The 23,089-nt window shown below is 36.4% G+C and overlaps 1 protein-coding gene across 2 annotated transcripts in view; it reads left to right on the top strand.

Annotated features, from left to right (window-relative positions):
• Positions 1 to 23,089, top strand: part of LOC113232939 (short transient receptor potential channel 6-like) — a 32,692-nt gene that overhangs the window by 5,659 nt on the left and 3,944 nt on the right. The window contains exons 5-13 of one of the 2 annotated variants that reach the window (XM_026467848.1): positions 212 to 413; positions 1,922 to 2,148; positions 4,082 to 4,227; positions 4,868 to 4,987; positions 11,779 to 11,929; positions 13,476 to 13,676; positions 15,636 to 15,763; positions 20,076 to 20,225; positions 21,762 to 21,939. In XM_026467848.1, coding sequence (XP_026323633.1) covers positions 212 to 413; positions 1,922 to 2,148; positions 4,082 to 4,227; positions 4,868 to 4,987; positions 11,779 to 11,929; positions 13,476 to 13,676; positions 15,636 to 15,763; positions 20,076 to 20,225; positions 21,762 to 21,939 — 1,503 coding nt within the window. The remainder of the gene's footprint in view (positions 1 to 211; positions 414 to 1,921; positions 2,149 to 4,081; positions 4,228 to 4,867; positions 4,988 to 11,778; positions 11,930 to 13,475; positions 13,677 to 15,635; positions 15,764 to 20,075; positions 20,226 to 21,761; positions 21,940 to 23,089) is intronic. The other variant, XM_026467849.1, reaches the window with a different exon arrangement.

Below are 23,089 nucleotides of genomic sequence, written 5' to 3'. Positions count from 1 at the left end.
TGCAATCTTATGTTTGGGATATTTCATCAGAGGAAATAAATATATATAATAATAAGAATAGTTTCATTTCCTATTACATGTTGTTATTCCTTCCTCAACCTACATAAATTACCTAATTTTAGTAGAATTTTTTTAAGGTACATAACCATAAAGACCTAATTAAAATTAAATCAGTACAAGTAAGTATTGCAACGATGTTTTCTTCCGTCAGAAATGCTGCTAGATGCCCAAAAGAAAATATCTCCAGGATTAGAATATGCGGGTGCACCACACTCGATGGATTTTCCCAGTCACATTACGCCGATAATGCTGGCGGCTCATTTGGAGAATTATGAGACGGTCGCATTTCTGATCGCAAGAGGACACACGATTGTAAAGCCTCACCATCCTTGGTGTCAGTGTATTAAATGCAAGTAAGTACGAAAATACTATTGGTTTCTCTCGCTGTGAATATACTTAATGGAACTAATTATGGACAAATTCAAATACAGGTCTTGCTTATCTAATACGTGATCGCGACGCCTCAAACCACTCCTAAATATAGGGAGTACAATAAACAACTTAGATATATTCTTATCATCAAGATTTAATCATAGATATTTACAAACATACGACGTTAAAGGCTACATAGGGCGCACTATAAGTTTCCGGAACTGGTTACTTACATAAACAATATTTAAAAAGTAATTACAACATTTAAAAATGGAACTCTTTTGACTGTAGAATACAGTTTATTTTATCTGACTGTCACTTGTTTTTACATTGTGTCGTCATTTTAGAAATTGGTTGTCTACATCACCATGGACTTAACTCGTGAAAATTTTCGTAGTATAATTTTCTACGACTTTAAGTGTAATTTAATAGCTCAGCGGAGCTTTCCTCGGTTTCAAACTGTCTTGGCGATGAAGTATCATGTAAACGTGGTCGTGTGAACGTCAATGACGAATTTTGTGATGGTCGCCCGTCCACGACCGTGAACAACAAAAACATCGATGCTGTGCGCCATATGATCAAAACAGACAGGCATGTGACATACCATGAGATTCGGGCGCCTTTAGGCATAGGTATGAGTCAAATACAATCAATACTACTCAAACATTTGTGTGTGAAAAAGCTGTCCTCTCGGTGGATCCCACACAATTTGACTGAGCCTCAAGAAACAGATCGCGTCACTTGGTGCAATGCCATGCTTACCAGATTCAACGAAGGGGCGTCAAATTTAGTGTGGGACATAGTAACAGGTGACGAAACATGGATTTATAGTTATGATCCTAAAACAAAGCAGCAATCGAGCGTATGGATCTTTCGAGATGAGCCGAAACCAACAAATTGACGCGCGTGCAAAGTGCCTCTAAGCGGAATATTGCTTCTTTTTTTAATAAAACTAGACACGTGGCTACTATTGCTTTGAAGAATCATTGTACCATGAATAGTGATTGGTACACGACCATTTGTTTGCCGGAAGTTATTGACAAACTCCGTAAAAATAATCGTAAATGCCGTCTCATCTTGCACCACGATAATGCCTGTTCTCACACGGCCAGACAGAGTATTAGGTAAGAATAAGTAAGAATTTTAAGGTCCGTATTTAACATAAAAACTTAAGAAAACTCGAAATAGCCGGTAAATGCCAGACACGTATAAAAAATCGTGCATGCCTTAGTGGAAAGCACCGGAGCGGCGCCACTCCAGGATCGCAACCCTTATACCCCTCCCCGCTTCTTCTTGTTGATTGCAAGTCCGGAGCTACGCCAGACAAGACCGTATGATATACCGTGGATATTTCTATGTAGGACGCCGCAGCGACGTCGCTTAGGTACCGCGCCACCGCAACGCATCGTGTGACTCGGGTCAAACCTATAGCTAGTGTAATATTTTAGTAAATAACTTCGAAAGTCTTAAATTTATTATATTGTTGTAGCGTGTCCCAAATTCATGACGATCCACTCTACACAAACAGCGCCCGTCTTGCCGCATACCGCGCTATTTGCTCCCCTGCCTATCTGATCCAGAAGTCTTCAGATCCTATTCTCGCCGCCTTCACTCTTTGCGCGGAACTAATGGTCAATGCTGAGTATGACAGACACTTGGCAGTGTCGTATATGCAATTACGGGACACTGTTTCGACCTTTGCCGTTGATCTTATTGGTGAGTTAGTTTACTAATCAAATACACTACGCTTAATCTATAATTCAATGCAAAGAAAGTAATTATGGGTTAACAACGTAAGAAATTGCGGTTCTAAATTTCTGGCAACTTTAAAATTAAATAAGGCCTTTTCAAATAAAGCGTTATGCTGCTAAATTTTTAAGGTATTGGCGCTACTAATTTGTAAAGTCGATTTTAAGTCCTTCTTCTTCTTTTAAATGTTATGGCCCCATAATCGACGATTTCGCCAATGTCAAGGAAAAATACTATGTACGGTAGTTTTGTAAAAATAATACAAAAGTTATAGCGGACGACGTCATTAGCAAGGCCGCTACCTCCCACAAACTCGGTTTTTAAGTCCGGGAAAGCGTTTCATTTCCAATGTGCAAATAACAGCGAAAACCAAAAATTAGCTATTAATTTGCTTTTGTTTTGGTTATTTTTGTTATCTTTTGAAATCAAAATGGATACCTACAGCTAAAATTCGTGCATTTATTTAAAACCAGTTTCGACGTGCCTACATTAGTATCTACTGCGCAAATGACTCGAAACCTTAGTGACGGGTATGGAACAGATACAACTAACAAACGCACTGCGTGCATTTGCGATTCCGCAATAGAACTTTAAATGCAAAATCGGTAAAAAAATTCCAGCCTCTGCACCACACGATCGCTTCCACCTACAACAAACAACGCCCTTGTATACTTGCACTGTTTTAGCAAATTAGATGTCATTGGTTGCGATGAAAAATGGATTCTATAAGATAATCGCAAACAGTTAACACAGCGGTTGAAATCTGGCGACAAGCTCAGTACTCAAAAAAAGAAACTTACCCACAGAAAATTGTTGGTAAATTCAGTATAGTTTTCTTAGATCTGGCTCAGCCATTGTGAAAAACTGTGGACGAGGTTAGTAAAATCGTAGAGAAACAACCACTACTTGTCAAGGATCTTCACCGCTACATCTACACAATAAGACTAGCTTTAGTAAGCGCTCGCATACTGTCAGACAAAACATCTCTACCTTACATGAGTTACTGACTGAAGCATTTGGACACTCTCCATACTCACCTGGCTTGGCACCGACCGACTTCCATTTTTTCCGCAATTTTGATAATTATCTACAAGGAAGCAATCAAAATTACTTTCAAGACTTGTCCCGTTACGCACTATTCTAACGCAAAGAACACGCTTCCATGAGATGAAGTGTATTTAATGTGCACATTTTAAATTAATTAAATATTATTTTTTTAGACTCTTGTTCGAATTCTCCTTCATAGAACGGCAATTTACCCTAAAAACCCTATTTATAATGTTAAGAAGTCAATATTAGTAAGTAGTTATACTTATTAGTATTATTATTTAGACCCTTCGAAGCAGACAACGTAATATCTTTATCACTGTATTTGAATGATAAACATTGATTTTTGTAAAGGCTTGATGACTTCATTTTAGGGTTCAATATTATTTCCTTATTTTTTAGCAATTTTTGTCATTCTTAATCACTTATTATGTAACGAGCGATAAATTGGTCGTTTGGAACATTATTGTCCCCGTCACGCTTAATTTTTTCTAACGTATATGTATCCTATGACACTCTCGATTTTCTTGCTAATCCAATAGTCGACACGTTATTTATTGTCAGTTAAAGCGTTTCGCCTAAAAGATGTAACATTTATACAAACTTACGTGGCCGAGAGTTACCTCCTGTTAGTTTCGCCGTGTTAAGATTAAAAAAAATCAACACTTTTCCTTGACCCTGTTTTAGACATTATTACTACTTCATTTTTTAACGTAAACATATAACGATACTAACCTCGCTACAAAGAAAAGGTACTTGCGTACGTTGCGAAACCATATTCAAAATTGACAAAGGTAAGACGAGCCATGGAACAAAAATACACAACCAAAAATTACTATCACCTTTATTTTAGGCTGTTGTAGAACTTCTGAAGAAGTAGAATTGATACTGACACAGACTACAGGAACTCGCGGGCGACGGCAATTTGTGTTACCGCGATTGCTCATGGCAGTCGATCACAAGCAGAAAGAATTTGTTGCTCATCCTAACACCCAACAGGTATAGAAATCATATATATATATATTGGAATATATGGAAAATATTTTATTTTAACAATACAAATTTTTACTAAATAAAATTTATTAATTGAAACAAAATTGGGAACAAAATTAAAACATACCTAATATAAGGTCGGTATTTTTGAAAAGAAGAAATACCTAGTTTTATTTTCAATTTATAACATTAAATTACATCATAATAAAAAATAGTTTGCCTACATATAGTCCCACTTCCCACTGCTAGGCATAGGCCGCCTTCCACAATGAGAAGGTTTGGACTGTAATTCCCACACGGACCCTATGCGGATTGGAAACTTAACACACATAATTGCTTTGCCGATGTGTGTTAAGTAAAAAAGTAATCACGATGTTTTCCTTCATAGAAATGCTCTTAGAAAATTCAATGTAATTTCGCACATAAATTCCGAACTCATAAATATTTGCAGATAAATCAAAATATTGCAAATCAACTTTAATTTTTTTATTTAATAACCTGATTTACACTATTTCATTGTCTAGGTTCTGCATCCCAAATCTGGGCACTAACATCTTCTGTTCGTGCCACATAAAAGTATTGTGTTACTTAATAAAAATCCTAGTTTTCACTATTCACATTCACGTATAAACAAACCCGTTTCCAGGTTTTGGAATCGCATTGGATGGGAGATTGGTATAGTTGGAGAAATAAGTGTTTCCTAGAAAAAGTTGGCATCATCATAGGACGAATGTTCATCACTCCCCTAATTCTCCTAATGTGTATGGTAATAATGATATGACAGCCGTTATTAGTCAACTACGAAACAAGAGAGATGTTATAAGTTTAACATCGTTGTATGTTTGTAAGCTTTCGAATTGTTGCCATTATTCGAGATGGTTCTTGGTTATGTTATTGTTATATATCATAATTATAATTTACTATATTATATATTTGTAACCTAGAGCTCTGTTTCTGAACCACACTTGTCAATGAAGGGATCCAAGTGAAAGAGTTCGTCCAGGGAAGTACTGCCGTCTTACCTATTTCTGCCTCCAAACAGTAATTTGAGCATTGCTGTGACCCTATTCTAAAATAGAGTGTTGGTGTAGGTAATTGCAGACACATGGGGCTTGTCAACTTACGTGTCAAGGTGACGGGCGCATTGGCAGTGCCCCTTAGATCTTTGCAATTTAAAGCTCTGAGTGGCACTGCAACTGTTATGGGTAGGCGTGTCGCTTATCATCAGGCGCACTACTTGTTCGATGGGTCGAGTGGCTTAGTATGACAAAAAGAAATCATCTAGGATTTCTTTTAATTTTTTTATTTCTTTTCTCTTTTAATTTCTAATACGCTTAAAAAGTCGTTGAAAACCAAATACAAAGATCCGACAACAAGCAGAGAGAAAAATTCGTGAGTTTGTTCCGTGTCTTAGTTGGTATAGCGTCGGGCACGATTTGCTAGCCAACGTCAGTTCTAATCCGGCCGGATAGTAGAAATATTTTGTAAATGTTCGATCTTTGTATTCATAATTATAACAAACTAGTTAAGTAATTTCCCAAAAAGTAATTGAATATCAATTCAATAAAAGTTTAATTACAGCTAGTATTTTCTAAATTTATCAGAGTAGGTAAAGTATAGTAGGTAGGAATAACCATAAATCTTTAATTCTTAGCACTCAATAAATTATGGAAATACATATCTAGCGATTCTTGATACACGTAATAATTTAATATTTGAAATTAATTTACGCCTAGTGCTTCAGCCTTGCTATAAATAACGAATCTTAAAGACACTATATAATATAAACTCGTTAAATTACAAGTTTATTTAGTATTTGCATAAGATTATTTGGTGCATTCATAAATAAATGCTTTACATTCAATTAAAATCGTAATTTAGAGCCTGCGGCAGTATTTTATTTTCTATGCAAGCTATAAAAAGGTCGTTCTGAGGAAAGTATTTTTTACTTGTACTCGAATTTTTGCAGTTAAAACTAACTCGATAAAAAAATATCTAGATAAATTACTCATATATTGTTTATAGTATAGTATGGAATCAAAAACGAGGTGCGCCTCATTTGTGTGAATTTCAAATAAACTAATTTAAATTGATTCACAATTGATGCTCATTTGAGCTTGAGCTTGAGCATGAGCTTTAGGTTATAGTACATTATGATATAAGTGCGGTAAGTTGAAAATTACAGCCGAGGCGATATTGCTAGCCCGAGCCGTAGGCGAGGGCTATAAGAAAGCAGAGGCTGTAATTTTCAATAGCGCACGTATGTCATACGACGTTTTATAACATATTTGCGAGGAAATAAATAAGACTCTGACTTTCTTAAACGAATAAATCTTTAATTACTTGTTAAAGCAGTTATAGAAATTTGAACAATTTTTACAAGTGATTGTTACGTTGCCAGTTGGCATTTTTAATGTTGTCAAGTTATTATTATTAGTTACAATCTCCCCAGTCTCTCTCTCACTCTCTTGAGTGAAAGTAGGAGAAACGAGACCACAGAGTTCTGCAGTCGGTGGCGGCGGCGCGCGGCGGAGGCGATTGCGACGATGGTGGAATGTACGCGTGTGTGCTCGTAGATGGTTGAAAGTCAACACTTGACTCCAAATTTATATTCCTTGTAATGCGAGAACTAATTTCTTCTTTATTTCTTATCGAGTCTTCTATGTATCCTTCGGCTACATTGCTTGACCGCCATCCTCCGTGGCGTTTTAGTGTCAATAAGTCCGCACCTGAATCGGCGAGCAATGTAGCCGAGGACCTACGGAAACTGTGCCCTGTGTATTCATGTGCTTGAGGCAAATTTAAGAAAGTGGCAATTTCTTTCAGCATTGCTCCCAATTTATTAATCCCAATGGGTTGGTTAGTGCATTTTCCATTTTGGTAATTTTGAAAAAATCTGTTGGAATTAGCTTTTGTTGAACGAAGCGCTTCGTATTTCTTCACTACGTTGTAAAAAGGCCCCTGTATTGTGAACGACCTTGGAATTTTATTTTTTGTGTTTTTGACCTGGACAAGAAGAACCCGCCCATGGTTCTCGACGTCATTAGTTGTTATGTTTGCCAACTCTTGACGTCTACATGCACCATTTATACCGAATATTAATACAACCTGAAGAGATAAAAAGAACGTATAAACACCTATATTGTAAAGAAATACGAAAGTGAAAGAAATTAATAACAATAATTTAGTTTCAACTGACCTTTGTTGCCAAATATCGCCAATCCGGAGCTTCTTTTAGGAACTTCTTGATATTGTCAGCCGAAAATACTTTCGACTTTTTACTTACATGGCCATCTGAGCGTCTTTTTAAAAATGCTATCAAGTTGGAGTATGACTTATATTTTTGAGAAAGTTCCATGAAATAGGCTAAACACACATTTTCTGAAAATGAATTTGCATCTTTGCTTGTGTTCCATATGATGAAATTTTGATACGCTTGTAAGTATCTATCGGTCGATTTTTCAGGTAAGAGGCTTAGAGTAGCCTTTTCCGCTGCGTTTAAGACTTGTGGCGGTGTCAAATTAATAAATTCATCACTACTTGACGACATTTTCAAATAAAAACAATACAGCGAAAAGAAAAAACGCGCGAAATAATTTTTACTTGTCCACAAATTAGCCATACGCGCGCATCAACTTTTTTTTTAAGCAAAGGTATAAAAATAGCCAGTATTACTAATAAAGTAAATTAATATTTTTGTGTTTTTGTTACAGATAAATGGTTGTAATTTATTGTCAAAATTAATTAAAAGAAAGAATTAAATATTTATTTACTATATTTTATCTCCCAAAGTTAATTTTATTCATAAAATATTGACCACTTTTCTAACATAAAAACTCTTTGCAAAGATTTAAAAAAGTATCGTTCATTTTTAGACGGAGCATCTTAAAAAACCGTGCATGTTACTTTATTAAAAAAAAACTCGTGCGATTTACATTACAATAACGCACTTGTGCGTTTTACATTACAATAACGCACAAGTGCGTAATGAAATACATTACGATATTGAAATTGGTGTGATTTCAGCCACTTTACGAGCAAATATGTTATAAAATATATTTATATGATACATTACACACCCACCAAAAACGATCTGTTGCAATATTATTAAAATATGTAATCCTATCAAACCTCTTCTTAAACGAGATAATCGTATCTTATTTACCTGTGTACCTAAACACAGACAAACAAAATAAAGAAGACACTCACAGGCCGGTTTCTAATTACACATCTCACATCCGCTGTATAAGACACGTAAGAGTAATAAATACATCTGTCGTAGATTAAGATAACACTGTCTACGATAGCTAATGCTTTATTTGCTGAGAACTAGCGGCCTTGGCTTGTGAGGTATCTAAACAGACCGTTTGCAAAAATTTATTGCTAGAATAGCACGCAACAAGCATTAGTAGCGTACCAACGGGCATGTACCACGAAGGTATGCAATTTTATTTAACTGCCTCAGTGGACAAACGGTCACCATGCTAGTCTGCCATGCAGACATCTCAGGTTCGATTCCCAGGCCGGGAGAAATATATGTATGGCCTACATTTCTTTCTCTCGTGAGTTTGGGTGTAATTTGTGGTTGCCTATGTGTGTGTTCATGGCACCCGCGTGTCATAGGGTTTCCATTGCGTTTACTTACATAAATGTAGCCACTACATACTATTGGTCACACCTGCGACTTTCCATAATATAAAGGTTTTTAATTAAATTAAAATTTAAAAACCCGCGATAAAAAACTGTGTATTCTAAAAAGTCAACAAAGTCACCATCTTTAAGCGTGTTGAGATCAATTCAATGACCCCAAACATAAATATTTATACTGCAAGTAGTCGAGGAGTTGGGTAGTCAGCAGACTGCCCTGATTGCAGTACCAAATCAAGGCTACCGTATTATTATAATATAATATAAATATTAGACAACACATACGTTGCTCCGATCCCAAAGTAAGTAACTAAAGCATTTGTGTTATGGAAATCGGAACCAGAGACGTCAGATACCTACCACAAACACCCAAACTCGGGAGAATATAGAAAACTTAGATTTTCTACATTGACCCGGCCGGGGATCGAACCCGGGACCTCAGAGATGGCGACACCATGGAAACCAGTGAGCAAACCACTTATCGAGTATATAACCAGAAATAAAGTCGAAATAAGGGCCATTCATCCCTGGCAACTCATCAGGTAAATGGGTCTTATATCACTTTTAAATATTAATTCTCGTTTGCGCTGAAATCACAAATTAGAAAATTGAAATAGTACAGCGCCAACAACTGACCTGTATGTACGTCTCTGTATATTTCAAAAATATTATGTATTTATTGTAATAAAGATAATAATCTCTAACAATGGGGGCTGTTCCATTCGGTGGTGTGGTAACAGCAAAACATCTAATCATTTCATCGGTAATTAAATATTAAATATGTAATTTTGCAATTTTCGTTCATTACAGCAAAGCTCAAGTTAAACTGGTCAATTTGAAGTGAAACAATTGACGACATACGTCAATTGTTTCGAATTCGAGCTGGCCAATAGGAGCGCAGTTGTCACAGTAATGATTTGGCAGAAGTTTTCAAACAAATTAAATGACATTTCGTCTCTATTTCTGGTTATATACTCGATGAAACCACTCGACCAGAGAGGTCCTCGAAACAAATTATCATAACATAATCTCTATAGTACACCAAATTTCAAGTTGATCGAACAAATTGGAAGTAATAGTTATTTGTTATGTAGGGCTACAAAGTTATTGTTTGGCGTGAGTGCTTGTATTGAATCCTGTGTGTAGCGAGGGTTTCAAGGCACGAGACGCAAAACAACGTTGTTGCCGAGCGAAACACACAACTTTTCACCTCCCTATAGCGAGGAAAATGGTAGATGAAAGAAAAGCAGTTGAACTATGTGATGACTACTACGTGTCGTTTGAAATTCGTGTCGGGTGCACGGGCGCTTACAAATCAGTTTTTCATCACCGCTAGACTCAGAGTCGCTCATGTTTTGTTTCTTTGTAATATATTACAGTACAATTCAATCCAAAGTATTGAAATTACAGTCATTAAAATAAAAATTAAAAAAAAATAAGTTTAGTTTTGGGTGCGTTCTGAATTTACACCACATACGTTTTCTTCTTCTTTGTATTATAATTTTATGTGGTTAACAAAATTATTTTAGTTCTTCGACAAATTAAAATAATCCAATAAAACAAAATTAGTGTTATCGTTGTCAATTTAATGTCAATAACAATAACAAGAATTTATACGAACGGATTAATATTATATAAATACTTAATGTACTTATGACGAATCGCGTTTCGGAACACGTCACAATTTTTTTTAGTCAAAAGAACAACTTTATCTTTAACTTGCGTTCTGAATATGCATCTCATCAATTTTTATTCTTACTTGTACTTATAATTTTGTGTGATTATTGAAATTATTTTAGTTCTTCGACGAATTACAATAATTTAATAAACAAAATTAGTTATCGTGGTCAATTTAATATCAACCATAATAAGAATAAAATATACCAACGGATCTAAATTACATAAATATTGTACGACAAATCACGTAGTTGAACGTGTCATTATGATTATTTTTCATCGAAGGAATAGTTAGGTGTATCAGTTAGTGCACAGTCCATCGTCAGGTTCAAATTTCAAAAACCATTTCCACGCTAGCGTGCAAAAAGGGGTTTTGCGCGCAGATTTCCAACGATAAAGCCTTTCCGTGTTAGTGAGGTGAAAAATAAATGTACGTTTTATGGTTGAGATCCCTTCACTAGCCGGGATAAGAGCTTAATGATCTTTACAATGCTGAACTAGTGTTCATCAAACATAGGCTAAGGACCATCCCAACAAAATTAGCCTTCAAATTAAAAAAACCGTGCTGAGAGTAGGCCATCTATTTGAGAACTATGATGCCACATACAAACTTACACACAGACAAAGGCTTCAAATTTATTATAAATTTGAAGCCTCTTTCTCTCATCGCTCTTTTTACGTCAGGAGTTAAAAAAATACATCTATCACCCTAAATTCGCAACAAAATTTTGATGACTTAGTTAAATTCTGTAGGATCTAATTTATTTTTATATAACACTAAATGACGGGACGAACAAGTCGTGCTGTCGGAACATAACTATCCATAACAGTTGCAGTGCCACTCAGAGCTTTACATCGCAAAGATCTGATGGGCATTGCCACTGCGGCCGTCACCCTGAGACATAAGTTGATAAGTCCCATGTGCACAGGCACATCCGATTTTGAAGGGTAAGGGTGCTGGTGGATTTCTGTAATTTCACCAGCACCTTTACCCTTCAAAATCGGAACACAGTAATGCTGATATTACTGCTCGGCGGCATAAATAAGTAAGGTGGTAGTACTATCTTGGATGAACTCTTTCACAAGGCGCTCTACGGCTACTAATTATATTAATGTTCTAAACGTTCGTTTTAGTAAAGCCCAACGGTGTAAAAGTATGTCAGCTCAGACATGTTTCACAGCAGCATGTCATGTGTCTCCTCATAATTCTTATACATAATATTTTAATTGCAGATGGCGCCAAGAGCCTCTAAAGTTAGACACTGGAGTATACCGTTAAATAAACTAATTACTCATACATCCGCGTACTTCATATTCTTAGGTCTGGTCTTTTACATATCCAATCAAGATAAAACCAAGCAGTCCAGAGGACCTCCAAATACAGGTACGGAAAACTTACATTTACAAAAAAAAATACTATAACAAGTTAGCTAAGTCAGTCCTAATAGTACATTGTGTATTAAAGGCGGTAAATAAGGAATTACGAACGAGACTCTATTAAAAGCCCGAAGTCGAAAACTGTGGGCTTTGGGAGTCGATGTTCGTAATCCAGTACAGCCTGTGTAACATACAATGTTTTACATCACATTTAAGAGGAAATAAATACAAAGATAAATGCAGGAAAAAATAAATACCGCTTCACAACCTACGATATCTATTCACTTTCGATACAACACAACAATTACAGATTTTGCAAATGGCGTGTATTTGTTGTTTTTTCTTATAAACAGATGTTCAGCTATTCTTCCATAGATAACACAACTCGAACTAAAATGATGTAAAAGGCAAAATCGCATGCAGCCATGACGTATTACATATAAAACAAATAATTTCAAAATGCTAAAAATACTGCAGAATTTAAATTTATAAAATTAATTCAGTGAATTATGGTTAAATTGCAAATGTTTACTTTTTTCTATACTGCAAGCATTGACCTACTGCAAGCTTATGCAAAATACATTCAGATTTTTCGAGCATAAAATCTTTATGCTTAATCTTGACGTTGAGAAGTACAGTGCAATTAAATAAAAAATAAATCCATTACTGCCGTAAGGCGGTAATGTAATAAAAAAGCCCATAGGCGTAATTTAGGCCATTACGGCGGACTTTGCCTGCATGTTACGGTATTGTTTACGAGCAAGTGTGATGAACAATATATTCTTTAAACCTGATGCAAAAAATACGAGTGTTAGAAATCTGAAGCCTTTGTCTATCTGTCTGTACGTTTGTCTGTAGCATCGTAGCTCCCAAACAGCTGTACTGATCTTGACTCCTTAACTGCTTATAGCAAACGGGTTCATTAAATGGATCTCAACTAGTTGTTCTCTTATAAATGGTAATTTTTTCGCTTTTTGGAGTAAACAGTTTTGTATTTAAACAATGTAATTTAAGTTTTTATTTGCGCAAACATTACAAAAAATATCTACAATAAATAATAAGTGAATATAATCACCCGTGGAAGTACTGCCTCCTTCTTCTGTCGCCAAGCAGTAATGAGAACACTACTGCGCTCCTGTTTTGAAGGGTACTGGTGAAATTACAGGCACATGAGGCTTGTCAACTTCAGTTCTCGTCACGTCACGGGGTGACAGGCGCAGTGGCAATGCTCCTCACAGGTATACGATTTAAAGCTCTGAGTGGCTCTGCAACTGTAATGCACAGGCGTGTCGCTTAACACCAGGCGCACGACTTGTTCGTCCCGATACTATAAAAAAGTATTAAATCAATTCCAATTCAATCTTTTATTCTGTATTTTCGACAATCTACAAATTACAAATGTCAAAAATACTTTCTACAACCTTATGTGGTTCACTACAGCGATGGCATGATCCAGAGCACGAGTATAATAGAAAATAAGCCAACAAATAACGTTGCACCTAATCAGTGTTCTATACACTAATAAAAACATTCATATAATTGTTAACTTTTAGGTGCAGAAGCACCCTTAGTCCTATACATATGTGGCTACACATGGTCGGCGATACGGATGTGCCTGATGCAGGGCCCACGGCGGTATTTCTGTGAGATGTGGAACTGGGCTGAGATCCTTATGATCTCACTCTTTGGTTTTACTTTCCTCTTTTGGGTCTTAGCTGCTTTGGATGTCGCTATTAATGATGAGGAACATTTGGGTAAATTACATCAGTAGTAGTAGAGCTCCTTGTGAATGAATTCGTCCAGAGAAGTACTGCCACCTTATCTATTTCTGCCGCCAAGCAGTAATGTGCTGGTGAATTACAGACGCATGGTACTTGTCAACTTATGTCTCAGGGTGACGGGCGCAGTGGCAGTACCTCTCAGATCTTTGTGACTTAAAGCAGTGAGTAGCACTGCAACTGTTGTGAACAGGTGTGTCGTAAGTGGCGTTCGTCCCGTTGCTTGGTATTTTTTTAAAGTAACAAAAAAGATAGCTTATGGGTATTATCGTATAGGTATTATATTAGGAAATATGTAATTATCTAGTTTATAATAGTTTAATGTTATTAATATTGTATTACGTAATTTTGTTTTTTGTGCACGTAAGTCCGTTATGGTAATTATTTTGTCCTATATTTAGGTCTGCAGGAAGACATTTCTTATAGAAATAAGCAGTTAAACCTTTTGTTCGTGTTTTCCTTTTATTAAATGTAATCTGTGCCTTTACCTGTTCAATAAATAAATTAAATAAAAAAATTAAATAGCTACATAGGGCGCACTGTAAGTTTCCGGAACTGGCCACTCACATAAACAATGTTTAAAAAATAATTACATTTGAAAATGGAACTCTTTGGCTGTAGAATACAGTTTGTTTCATCTGAGTGTCACTTGTTTTTACATTGAGTCGACATTTTAGAAATGGGTTGTCTACATCACCATGGGTTTAACTCGTGAAAATTTTCGTAGTATGATTTTCTACGAATTTAAGTATAAGTTAACAGCTCAGCGGAGCTTCGCTCGGCTTCAAACTGCTTTTGGCGATGAAGCACCATGCAAGACGACTAATTATGTAGCTGGTTTGCAGAATTCAAACGCGGTCGTGTAAATCTCAGTGACGAATTTCGTGTTGATCGCCTGTCCACTGCTGTGAACAACAAAAACATCGACGCTGTGTGCCGTATGATCAAAACAGACAGGCATGTGATATACCATGAGATTCAGGCATCTTTAGGCATAGGCATGAGTCAAATACAATCAATAGTACACAAACATTTGGGTGTGAAAAAGCTGTGCTCTCGGTGGATCCCACACAATTTGACTGAGCCTCAAGAAACGGATCGCGTCCCTTGGTGCAATGCCATGCTTACCAGATTCAACGAAGGAGCGTCAAATTTAGTGTGGGACATAGTAACAGGTGACGAAACATGGATTTATAGTTACGATCCGAAAACAAAGCAGCAATCGAGCGTATGGATCTTTCGAGATGAGCCGAAACCAACCAAAGTGGCGCGCGTGCAAAGTGCCTCTAAGCGGATGATTGCTTCTTTTTTTAATAAAACTGGACACGTGGCTACTGTTGCTTTGGAGAATCGTTGTACCGTAAATAGTCGGAAGTTATTGACAAACTCCGTAAAAATTACAAAAACGCCGTATCATCTAGCACCACGATAATGCAATCTCACACGGCCAGATAGACAAATGAATTTTTTAAGGTGAACAACGTTGACCTTATGAGCCATCCCGCGTACGGTCCCGACCTGGCACCTTGTGACTTTTATTTATTTACAAAAATTAAGAGCCAGTTACGCGTTCAACGATTTTCATCACCTGAAGAGGCTGTCGAAGAGTATGAAAAATATGTTTCAGAGATTGTCACGGAGGAGTGGCATAAATGTTTTCAAAATTGGTTTATTCGTATGAAAAAGTGTAATAACGCTAACGGGGAATATTTTGAAAAACAATAAATTCATTTCTGACTATTTATAGTATTTTTTTCTTATTCGTTCCAGAAACTTATAAATGCGCCCTACGTATGTAGCCAATCAGATACGATTTGATACTGACACATATCTGAAATTGATTCTAACAACGTTAATCCAGGACCGTTCACGACTTAACATAGTAAGTAGTATAGCGTAGAATTAGCAAATTATTCTGCAACAATTTTGTTACAGAACGCAAATATTGGAACCAATACGACCCGACACTCGTAGCAGAAGGAACTTTTTGTTTGGCGACAATATTCTCTTACTTTCGGCTAATGATGTTTTGCCAACTTAACTACCACCTCGGCCCTCTGCAGGTAGGTAAAGTTTTTACCCCAACATACTTTCTCACAACGAAGATATTCGTAGTGAGGAAGTATATTTAGGTGTTCAACACACACTATTTATCTAGTGTACCAATGCAATATCACATTACTACGAGTTTATTATATTATCGTTGGTGTTTTGTAGAAAGGGAGAAAACGCCATTTCCAAAAAATTCAGGGAAGCTTCTTTTAGTTTTTTACTACTGTTTTAAAATATTTCGTTATATAGTCATTAAAACCTAAAACATGCTCAACTGAAATATTTTTCGAAATGACGCTTTGGCCCTTCCTACAAAACACCGACGTTAAGTAGACGTGGAGTTGATGCATACCTACAGACGAGTGGCATCTAACCTTTACAATTTATGTAGGTATAATTGAGACATACAGTTTTTTTCATAGACATACTCCACGCTATATTTGTATCTTGTACAATTTTTACTCGTTATCATAAGACTCGCTTTGCATTGATAACTACCACAGACATATATCCAGATATATGTCTGTGATAACTACGAAGTACGTTAGGACTAAAAGTAAACTACTGATGGCATAAACGCTTACTCACTGATTTAGTTCTACTAATAGAATTGACTTCATTTAGAAAACCTTTTTTTTTAATTAAAAACACCAAAACCGTTAACTATCCCATAAAATAAATAAAAAAACTTTATTTCGTCTCAATCTTATAGTTATTTGTTAAGCAAGGCAGCAAAGTTGTTGTTTGCCGCGAGTGCTTGTATTGAAAGCTGAGCAAGCGAAGGAAGCTAAGATTGAATTCGAAATTCAAATATAGATTCCTGAGCGTAGCGAGGGTTTCAAGACCCGAGACGCAAAACAACTTTGCTGCCGAGCGAAACACACAACTTTTCACCTCGCTGAAAAGTTGTGAAAAGTTGTGTGTTTCGTGAAATGGTAGATGAAAGCAAAACAGTTGAACTTTTTAAAAGAAAAAGTTTGCCTTCGGATGCGTTCTGAATTTACACCTCATCAATTTTTATTGTTGCATGTACTTTTAAATGAAAGAAAATAAGAAATGAAATCATTTGAAATTATTTTATTTCTTCGACGAATTAAAATAATTTATCATTGTCAATTTAATGTCAACAATAATAAGAATAAAGTACGTGAGGCGCACTATAAGTTTCCGGAATGAATAAGAAAAAAATACTATAAATGGTCAGAAATGAATTTAATGTTTCTCAAAATATTCTCCGTTAGCGTTAATGCACTTTTTCATACGAATGAACCAATTTCGAAAACATTTATGCCACTCCTCCGTGACAATCTCTGAAACATATTTTTCATACTCTTCGACAGCCTCTTCAGGTGATGAAAATCGTTGACATAAATAATTTTTAAAAAGTTGAAATAAATAAAAGTCACAAGGTGCCAGGTCGGGACCGTACGCGGGATGGCTCATAAGGTCAACGTTGTTCACCTTCAAAAATTCATTTGTCTGTCTGGCCGTGTGAGAACTGGCATTATCGTGGTGCAAGATGATACGGCGTTTTTGTTATTTTTACGGAGTTTGTCAATAACTTACGGCAAACAAATGGTCGTGTACCAATCACTATTCACGGTACAATGATTCTCCAAAGCAATAGTAGCCACGTGTTCAGTTTTATTAAAAAAAGAAGCAATCATCCGCTTACAGGCACTTTGCACGCACGCCACTTTGGTTGGTTTCGGCTCATATCGAAAGACTCATACGCTCGATTGCTGCTTTGTTTTGGGATCGTAACTATAAATTCATGTTTCGTCACCTATTACTATGTCCCACACTAAATTTGACGCTCCTTCTTTGAATCTGGTAAGCATGGCATTGCACCAAGTGACGCGATCCGTTTTTTGAGCTTCTGTCAAATTGTGTGGAATCCACCGAGAGCACAGCGTTTTCACACCCAAATGTTTGTGTAATATTGATTGTATTTGACTCATGCCTATGCCTAAAGACGCCCGAATCTCATGGTATGTCACATGCTTGTCTGTTTTGTTCATACGGCGCACAGCATCGATGTTTTTGTTGTTCACGGCAGTGGACGGGCGTCCATCACGAAATTCGTCACTGCGATTCACACGACCGCGTTTGAATTCTGCAAACCAGCTATAAATAGTCGTCTTGCATGGTGCTTCATCGCCAAAAACAGTTTGAAGCCGAGCGAAGCTCTGCTGAGCTGTTCAATTACACTTAAAGTCGTAGAAAATCATACTACGAAAATTCTCACAAATTAAATCCATGGTGATGTAGACAACCAATTTCTACAATGACGCCACAATGTAAAAACAAGTTACAGTCAGATGAAACAAACTGTATTCTACAGCCAGAGTTCCATTTTCAAATGTTGTAATTACTTTTTAAATATTGTTTATATAAGTGGCCAGTTCCGGAAACTTATAGTGCGCCTTATGTATACCAACGGATTTATGTTACATGAATAAGTAATGTACGTGGCGTCTCACGGCTATGTCACATGGAGTTACAGTACCTTAAATACCATAGATAGAAAATGTTACTGAAAGAAGACTTCATTTTAATTTTAAAAACAATTTTTTTTCAAATTTTGGCGGGTCCGATTACCGGTTCAGACAGGCGATTATTTAAAAATCTTTGAATGCAGTTCGAATTGCTTTAAAATCAAAATGAAGCCTTCTTTTAGTAAAATGTTCTATCTACGGTATTTAAGGTACTTCCCCTCCATGTGGCATAGCCGTGGGACGCCCTGTATATGCGCTGGCTTCATATAGAGCCTCAGTCTCTTCGTAATTTATCGTGTGTAGCCATTGTACTACAAATCTTTTACAGTCATGTAAGTTAATGTGATAGATGTTTAAGGTTTTATTTATACGGTTATATAAATGAGTCGATTGCCTTTTAAGTTGACGACTAGCAAACGTAGTTTTTACAATATGCAGGAGGAGTATCCAATATCCGTGGAAAAATAGAATTGAACATGTACACACGCCAGCACATCAAGCTACACATTGACATATCTTGTTCTGTTGGAATGGAGGCGATTTTCGAACAAAAATGTGAAGTCTGATGTGCCGTTGTCCGCACGTTAGTAATAACAAATGCAACAGATTTCCAATCGGAACAATAATGTTTTGCATAATCGGGATACAGAGAATGCCTTCGTTAGAGCCCATGTGGGTGGACAGTTTATCTTGCGCCAGGGAAATGAGGTTTACGCTCAACATGCTATTACTATCTATTTTTGGTGCTAGACAAGAAAGGTATCGAAATAGTAGAGATGGTATTGGAATGCGTACAAATTTCTACATATTACTCAAAGAAGATATGTATGTAATCACTACGAGACATAGAATAGGCCTATAATAAGTATCTATATGTAGATAACAAGTTTGTTTTTATGAAGCCGTTTTTAACATTTAGGGCTATACAATTTACATTACCTGGTTTTCTTATTCAAGTAAACATGACTCATTGTATGAGTATTTGTTCTACTGTTCTAGTTATAGATATACAACTAAAAATAACATATTATTGTTGTTTAGGTACATTCAGCCACAGGTTATCAAATTGCCACTTTTTGAAATGCAAATTTAGACCTAAACTTAAATTTTCTACGAACATTTACAGCGTTAGGTGTAACCAACTGAACACAATCATAGATGTTATTAACGAACTTTCGAAAGTTTTATATCGGCACTGCACGCTTTTTTAATAGTAATGCAACAGACCACTGCTTCTGCTTCCGCAAAACTGCTGCGAACTTCTGCTCGCTTTTTCGTATGTTTTCGTTTCTACTTCCGCGACTTTTAAACGGAACTTCACAAATTTCGCGGCAAACGGTTAGCTTGACGGTGAAGCGCGCGTTTTTTAGCAGTTTTGTGTTAAGTGCAATTTTGAAACCGAAAACAAGTCCAGTTTGGAATTACTTCGTTGAAATATTTAGGATATTTACAGTTCCCCTTTAGCAACCGCTTTTGTTTCCGTTAAGATTTACTTTTGACATCTGTTTCCGTTTCTTTTTCCGTTATGATTCTTCCGTTGCGTCACTACTTCTGAACAATACCAAAACTACCTAAATAAAAAAAACAAATATATACGCGATTTAAATCCGGAAAAATAGTTTCATTTCCCAATACCAAAACTGTTTCAGAGATACCTTTCTTAATCAAATATCATTTCCAAATATTTGTATCACCATTTACATTTAGCTACTTCTTTAAAACATACGGTTACAAAGTCTATACGGAGTTAACAACGTATTATCGACAAACGACTTCTAAAATGTTCCGTGTTCACATGTCCCTATTACCATAACCTTGTTTGCAGGTGTCCTTAGGGAAGATGACTATCGACATTTACAAGTACATGATCGTGTTTACGATAATATTATGTGCGTTCGGTGCAGGCTTAGCGCGTTTATATCAATACTACGACGGAATGGTTTATGAGGACGAGTTTGGAATGAAAACTGTACAGGTAATTTTATAAGGCCCGACGCCCACAGACGGTACAGCACGACTAGGGATTTTTAGGTGATGAATAGTAATATATTTTAACATTAGGTATGTCATTATACTTGAAATTTCATTGATAAATAGTCGTAGTTACGAAAACAAAGCTGCGGTAAGCTTAGTTTTGCCGAGACAGCAGCCTCTGGATTGCCTGATCTGAAAAAGGCCAGGCGCGAGCACGATATCGCGACGACACGGTATACTTCGGCATGCCTAAGGCCCGCGCGGCGGCATAATTGCATGTAAAGATGCTAAAGGATCCCTTGCTATACCGTCCTATCAATGGGCACCGGGCTTTAAAAGTATAATTTGGTCTTTATTTACAAAAGCTAAAGGTTTTATGTTTCAAAACAAGAGTAGTTGATTCTATTAACTCTAACTCTAACAAGAATTATTTAGTTTGACCCAATATCATTTAAAACGTTTAGATCATAAAAATAGAAAAAGATATCGAACAATTTATGCTTGTCAGTCACTGGCACCACCACCATAGTAATGTTTAAAAAATAAAAACATTTTCAATCTGGGTTGCATACATTTACAATAAGTCTTTGGCCACAAAAGATAATACCTAACTATCAAGTCAAAGAATTTATTAAGAATACAGTAGAACTATTAACGTGACAATAATAACACCAAAATTGACGGTTTATTCACCTACTTCGCGATTTAATAGACGAATTAGCATACCTTCTCCATTATTTGTTTAGCATGAATATAACATCTTGATTCGAATGTATTTTATTGTCTAAACTTGTCGAGACATAGGTTGAAAGTAGTAAAATGAAACGGCAAGCGGTCACTCACTGCATACCATAACTTGTGCAAATTACAGTTTTATTGTTCCTCGGTAGTTTATGTTAACTTTCTTATAATGAATGCCCTAATTTATAAACACTTAAAAGTGACTTGAGTACGCAACCAATTTAAATTTATTTCACACAATCCGACAAAACACCGTTTTTGCACAATATCCAGCAAATCAAATTTGTTCGACTTGGGAACAAAATCATTGCGTTACGTACACAATATAAGTGGCAATACCTATTACCTATCAAGTTTTACTCCTTTCTGTGTACACTTTACTGGGAGTGTAGAATTGTCATATTTTAGTGGGACCCACAGTTGTAAACATAATTTTTTTTAAGTAGTCTCGTGCTATATTGAAATAATTTTACGAATTTATATTTCTATATCAGTGATCATTATGAGAGTATGATCATGAAGTAAGTAGTCAACTATAAACATAACAATAAATACTTCTACAATTTGATGTCGTTTTTTAAACACTGAGGAAACGCTTCAGTTCTATATAAATGGCGCGTGTAACGACCCACGTTATGCAACGCGAATGCACGGCGAGTTTTTGAGAATTTGTGCGTGCGTCCGTACTAGGCGCGTGGCGGGCGTGCTCACATACAAGCCATTACGCTACGCCACGCTATTACTTTTGTACGGGATCTTATTGTACTATAGTTGTACCCTGTTTATTAACCATCAGGTATCTTCCTTCACAAGTCTACGGGATACTCTAAATACATTATTCTGGGCTTTGTTTTGTATGGCGCCACTGGAAAGTGCAGACGTGGTGCTGGAGAATACTGAAAACATCCACGTCAAGGGACCCAGAAACAATCGCCACGCATTCACGGAGCGTATTGGATATTTTTGTTTTGGATGTAGGTATTGATTTTTTATTTATCTCTAAGTAGTACAGGCCAAGATATACAACTTTCAAAGCAAAAAAGACTTGATGCCTATATCTAATATCAATAAGAATTTGTTTGTTGCAATATTTATTTTGTTGAATATCATAATGTTTTTAACATTCCATTACTAAAACTATGACAATATACTCCAGACTGAGTGAAGGAAAACTTTCATAGATTACTCACAGGTGGCCCTACGGCAAAAACCCAAACCAAAGACCTACATCAAGCACAAGGTCCGTTGATTTGTTCTGTAGCTCACTTGGGAAAACAGTAGCCCTTATTTGGTACCATTAGTGGTTGTCTACGTGTGTGTTCATGGCACCAACGCGACACAGGGTTTCCCTAGGGGCTATAATTGTGTCACCAGCAGAATATTTTGAGATAGTACAGTACGACAGGATATTATCAATTAGGAATTCTCAATTAAAACGGTTGTTCCACTATCACAGCAACATTAAATTACATTTTCGCAAGCGTCGCATGTTCAAGCACCGTAAAGCTAATAGAATATATGACTTCGTCCGTTGTTAAACAGCTAACTTATAGATTGAGTATCGCAAGAAACTGTTTAGCATAGAATTCGCTTGCGTGTCAAAGCTCAGCAGACGTAAAAGTCCCGTACATTGCCATACAACAAGCCTTTTTAGAATCAATGAACATGGAAAATTATACACAGTTAATTCAATCTATAAATTAGTGTTTTAACACTAGTTTTATAACAGTAACAAACTCGTTACACATTATAGACGTTAATAATAGCTATAAAGTTGGACAATACCAACTGCAAGTCAACAATCTATGTAACTCTTTATAGGTATAGTGCAGGCTAATGACATGAAAAAGTAGTAGTCAGTAGAATGTAACCTATTTTCTATTCATTCGCGCGTGTAGAAGTTTATGAGAGAAAGATACACATTTTTTTTATAATATCAAGTGGCGGGACGACCAAGTCGTGCGCCTGGCGGTAAGCTACACGCCTGTTCATAAGAGTTGCAGGGCCACTTAAGAACTTTCAATCACTAAGATCTGAGGGGCGCTGCCGCTGCGCCTGTCACCCTGAGACGTAATTTGACAAGTCCCATGTGCTTATAATTTCACCAGCACCCTTACCCTTCAA

This window comes from Hyposmocoma kahamanoa, unplaced genomic scaffold (genome assembly GCF_003589595.1).
Source record: "Hyposmocoma kahamanoa isolate Upper Pololo Valley unplaced genomic scaffold, ASM358959v1 78, whole genome shotgun sequence".
Lineage (NCBI taxonomy): Eukaryota > Metazoa > Arthropoda > Insecta > Lepidoptera > Cosmopterigidae > Hyposmocoma > Hyposmocoma kahamanoa.
Note: the sequence above shows the minus strand (reverse complement) of the source record. Positions and strands in the feature narration are given on the sequence as shown.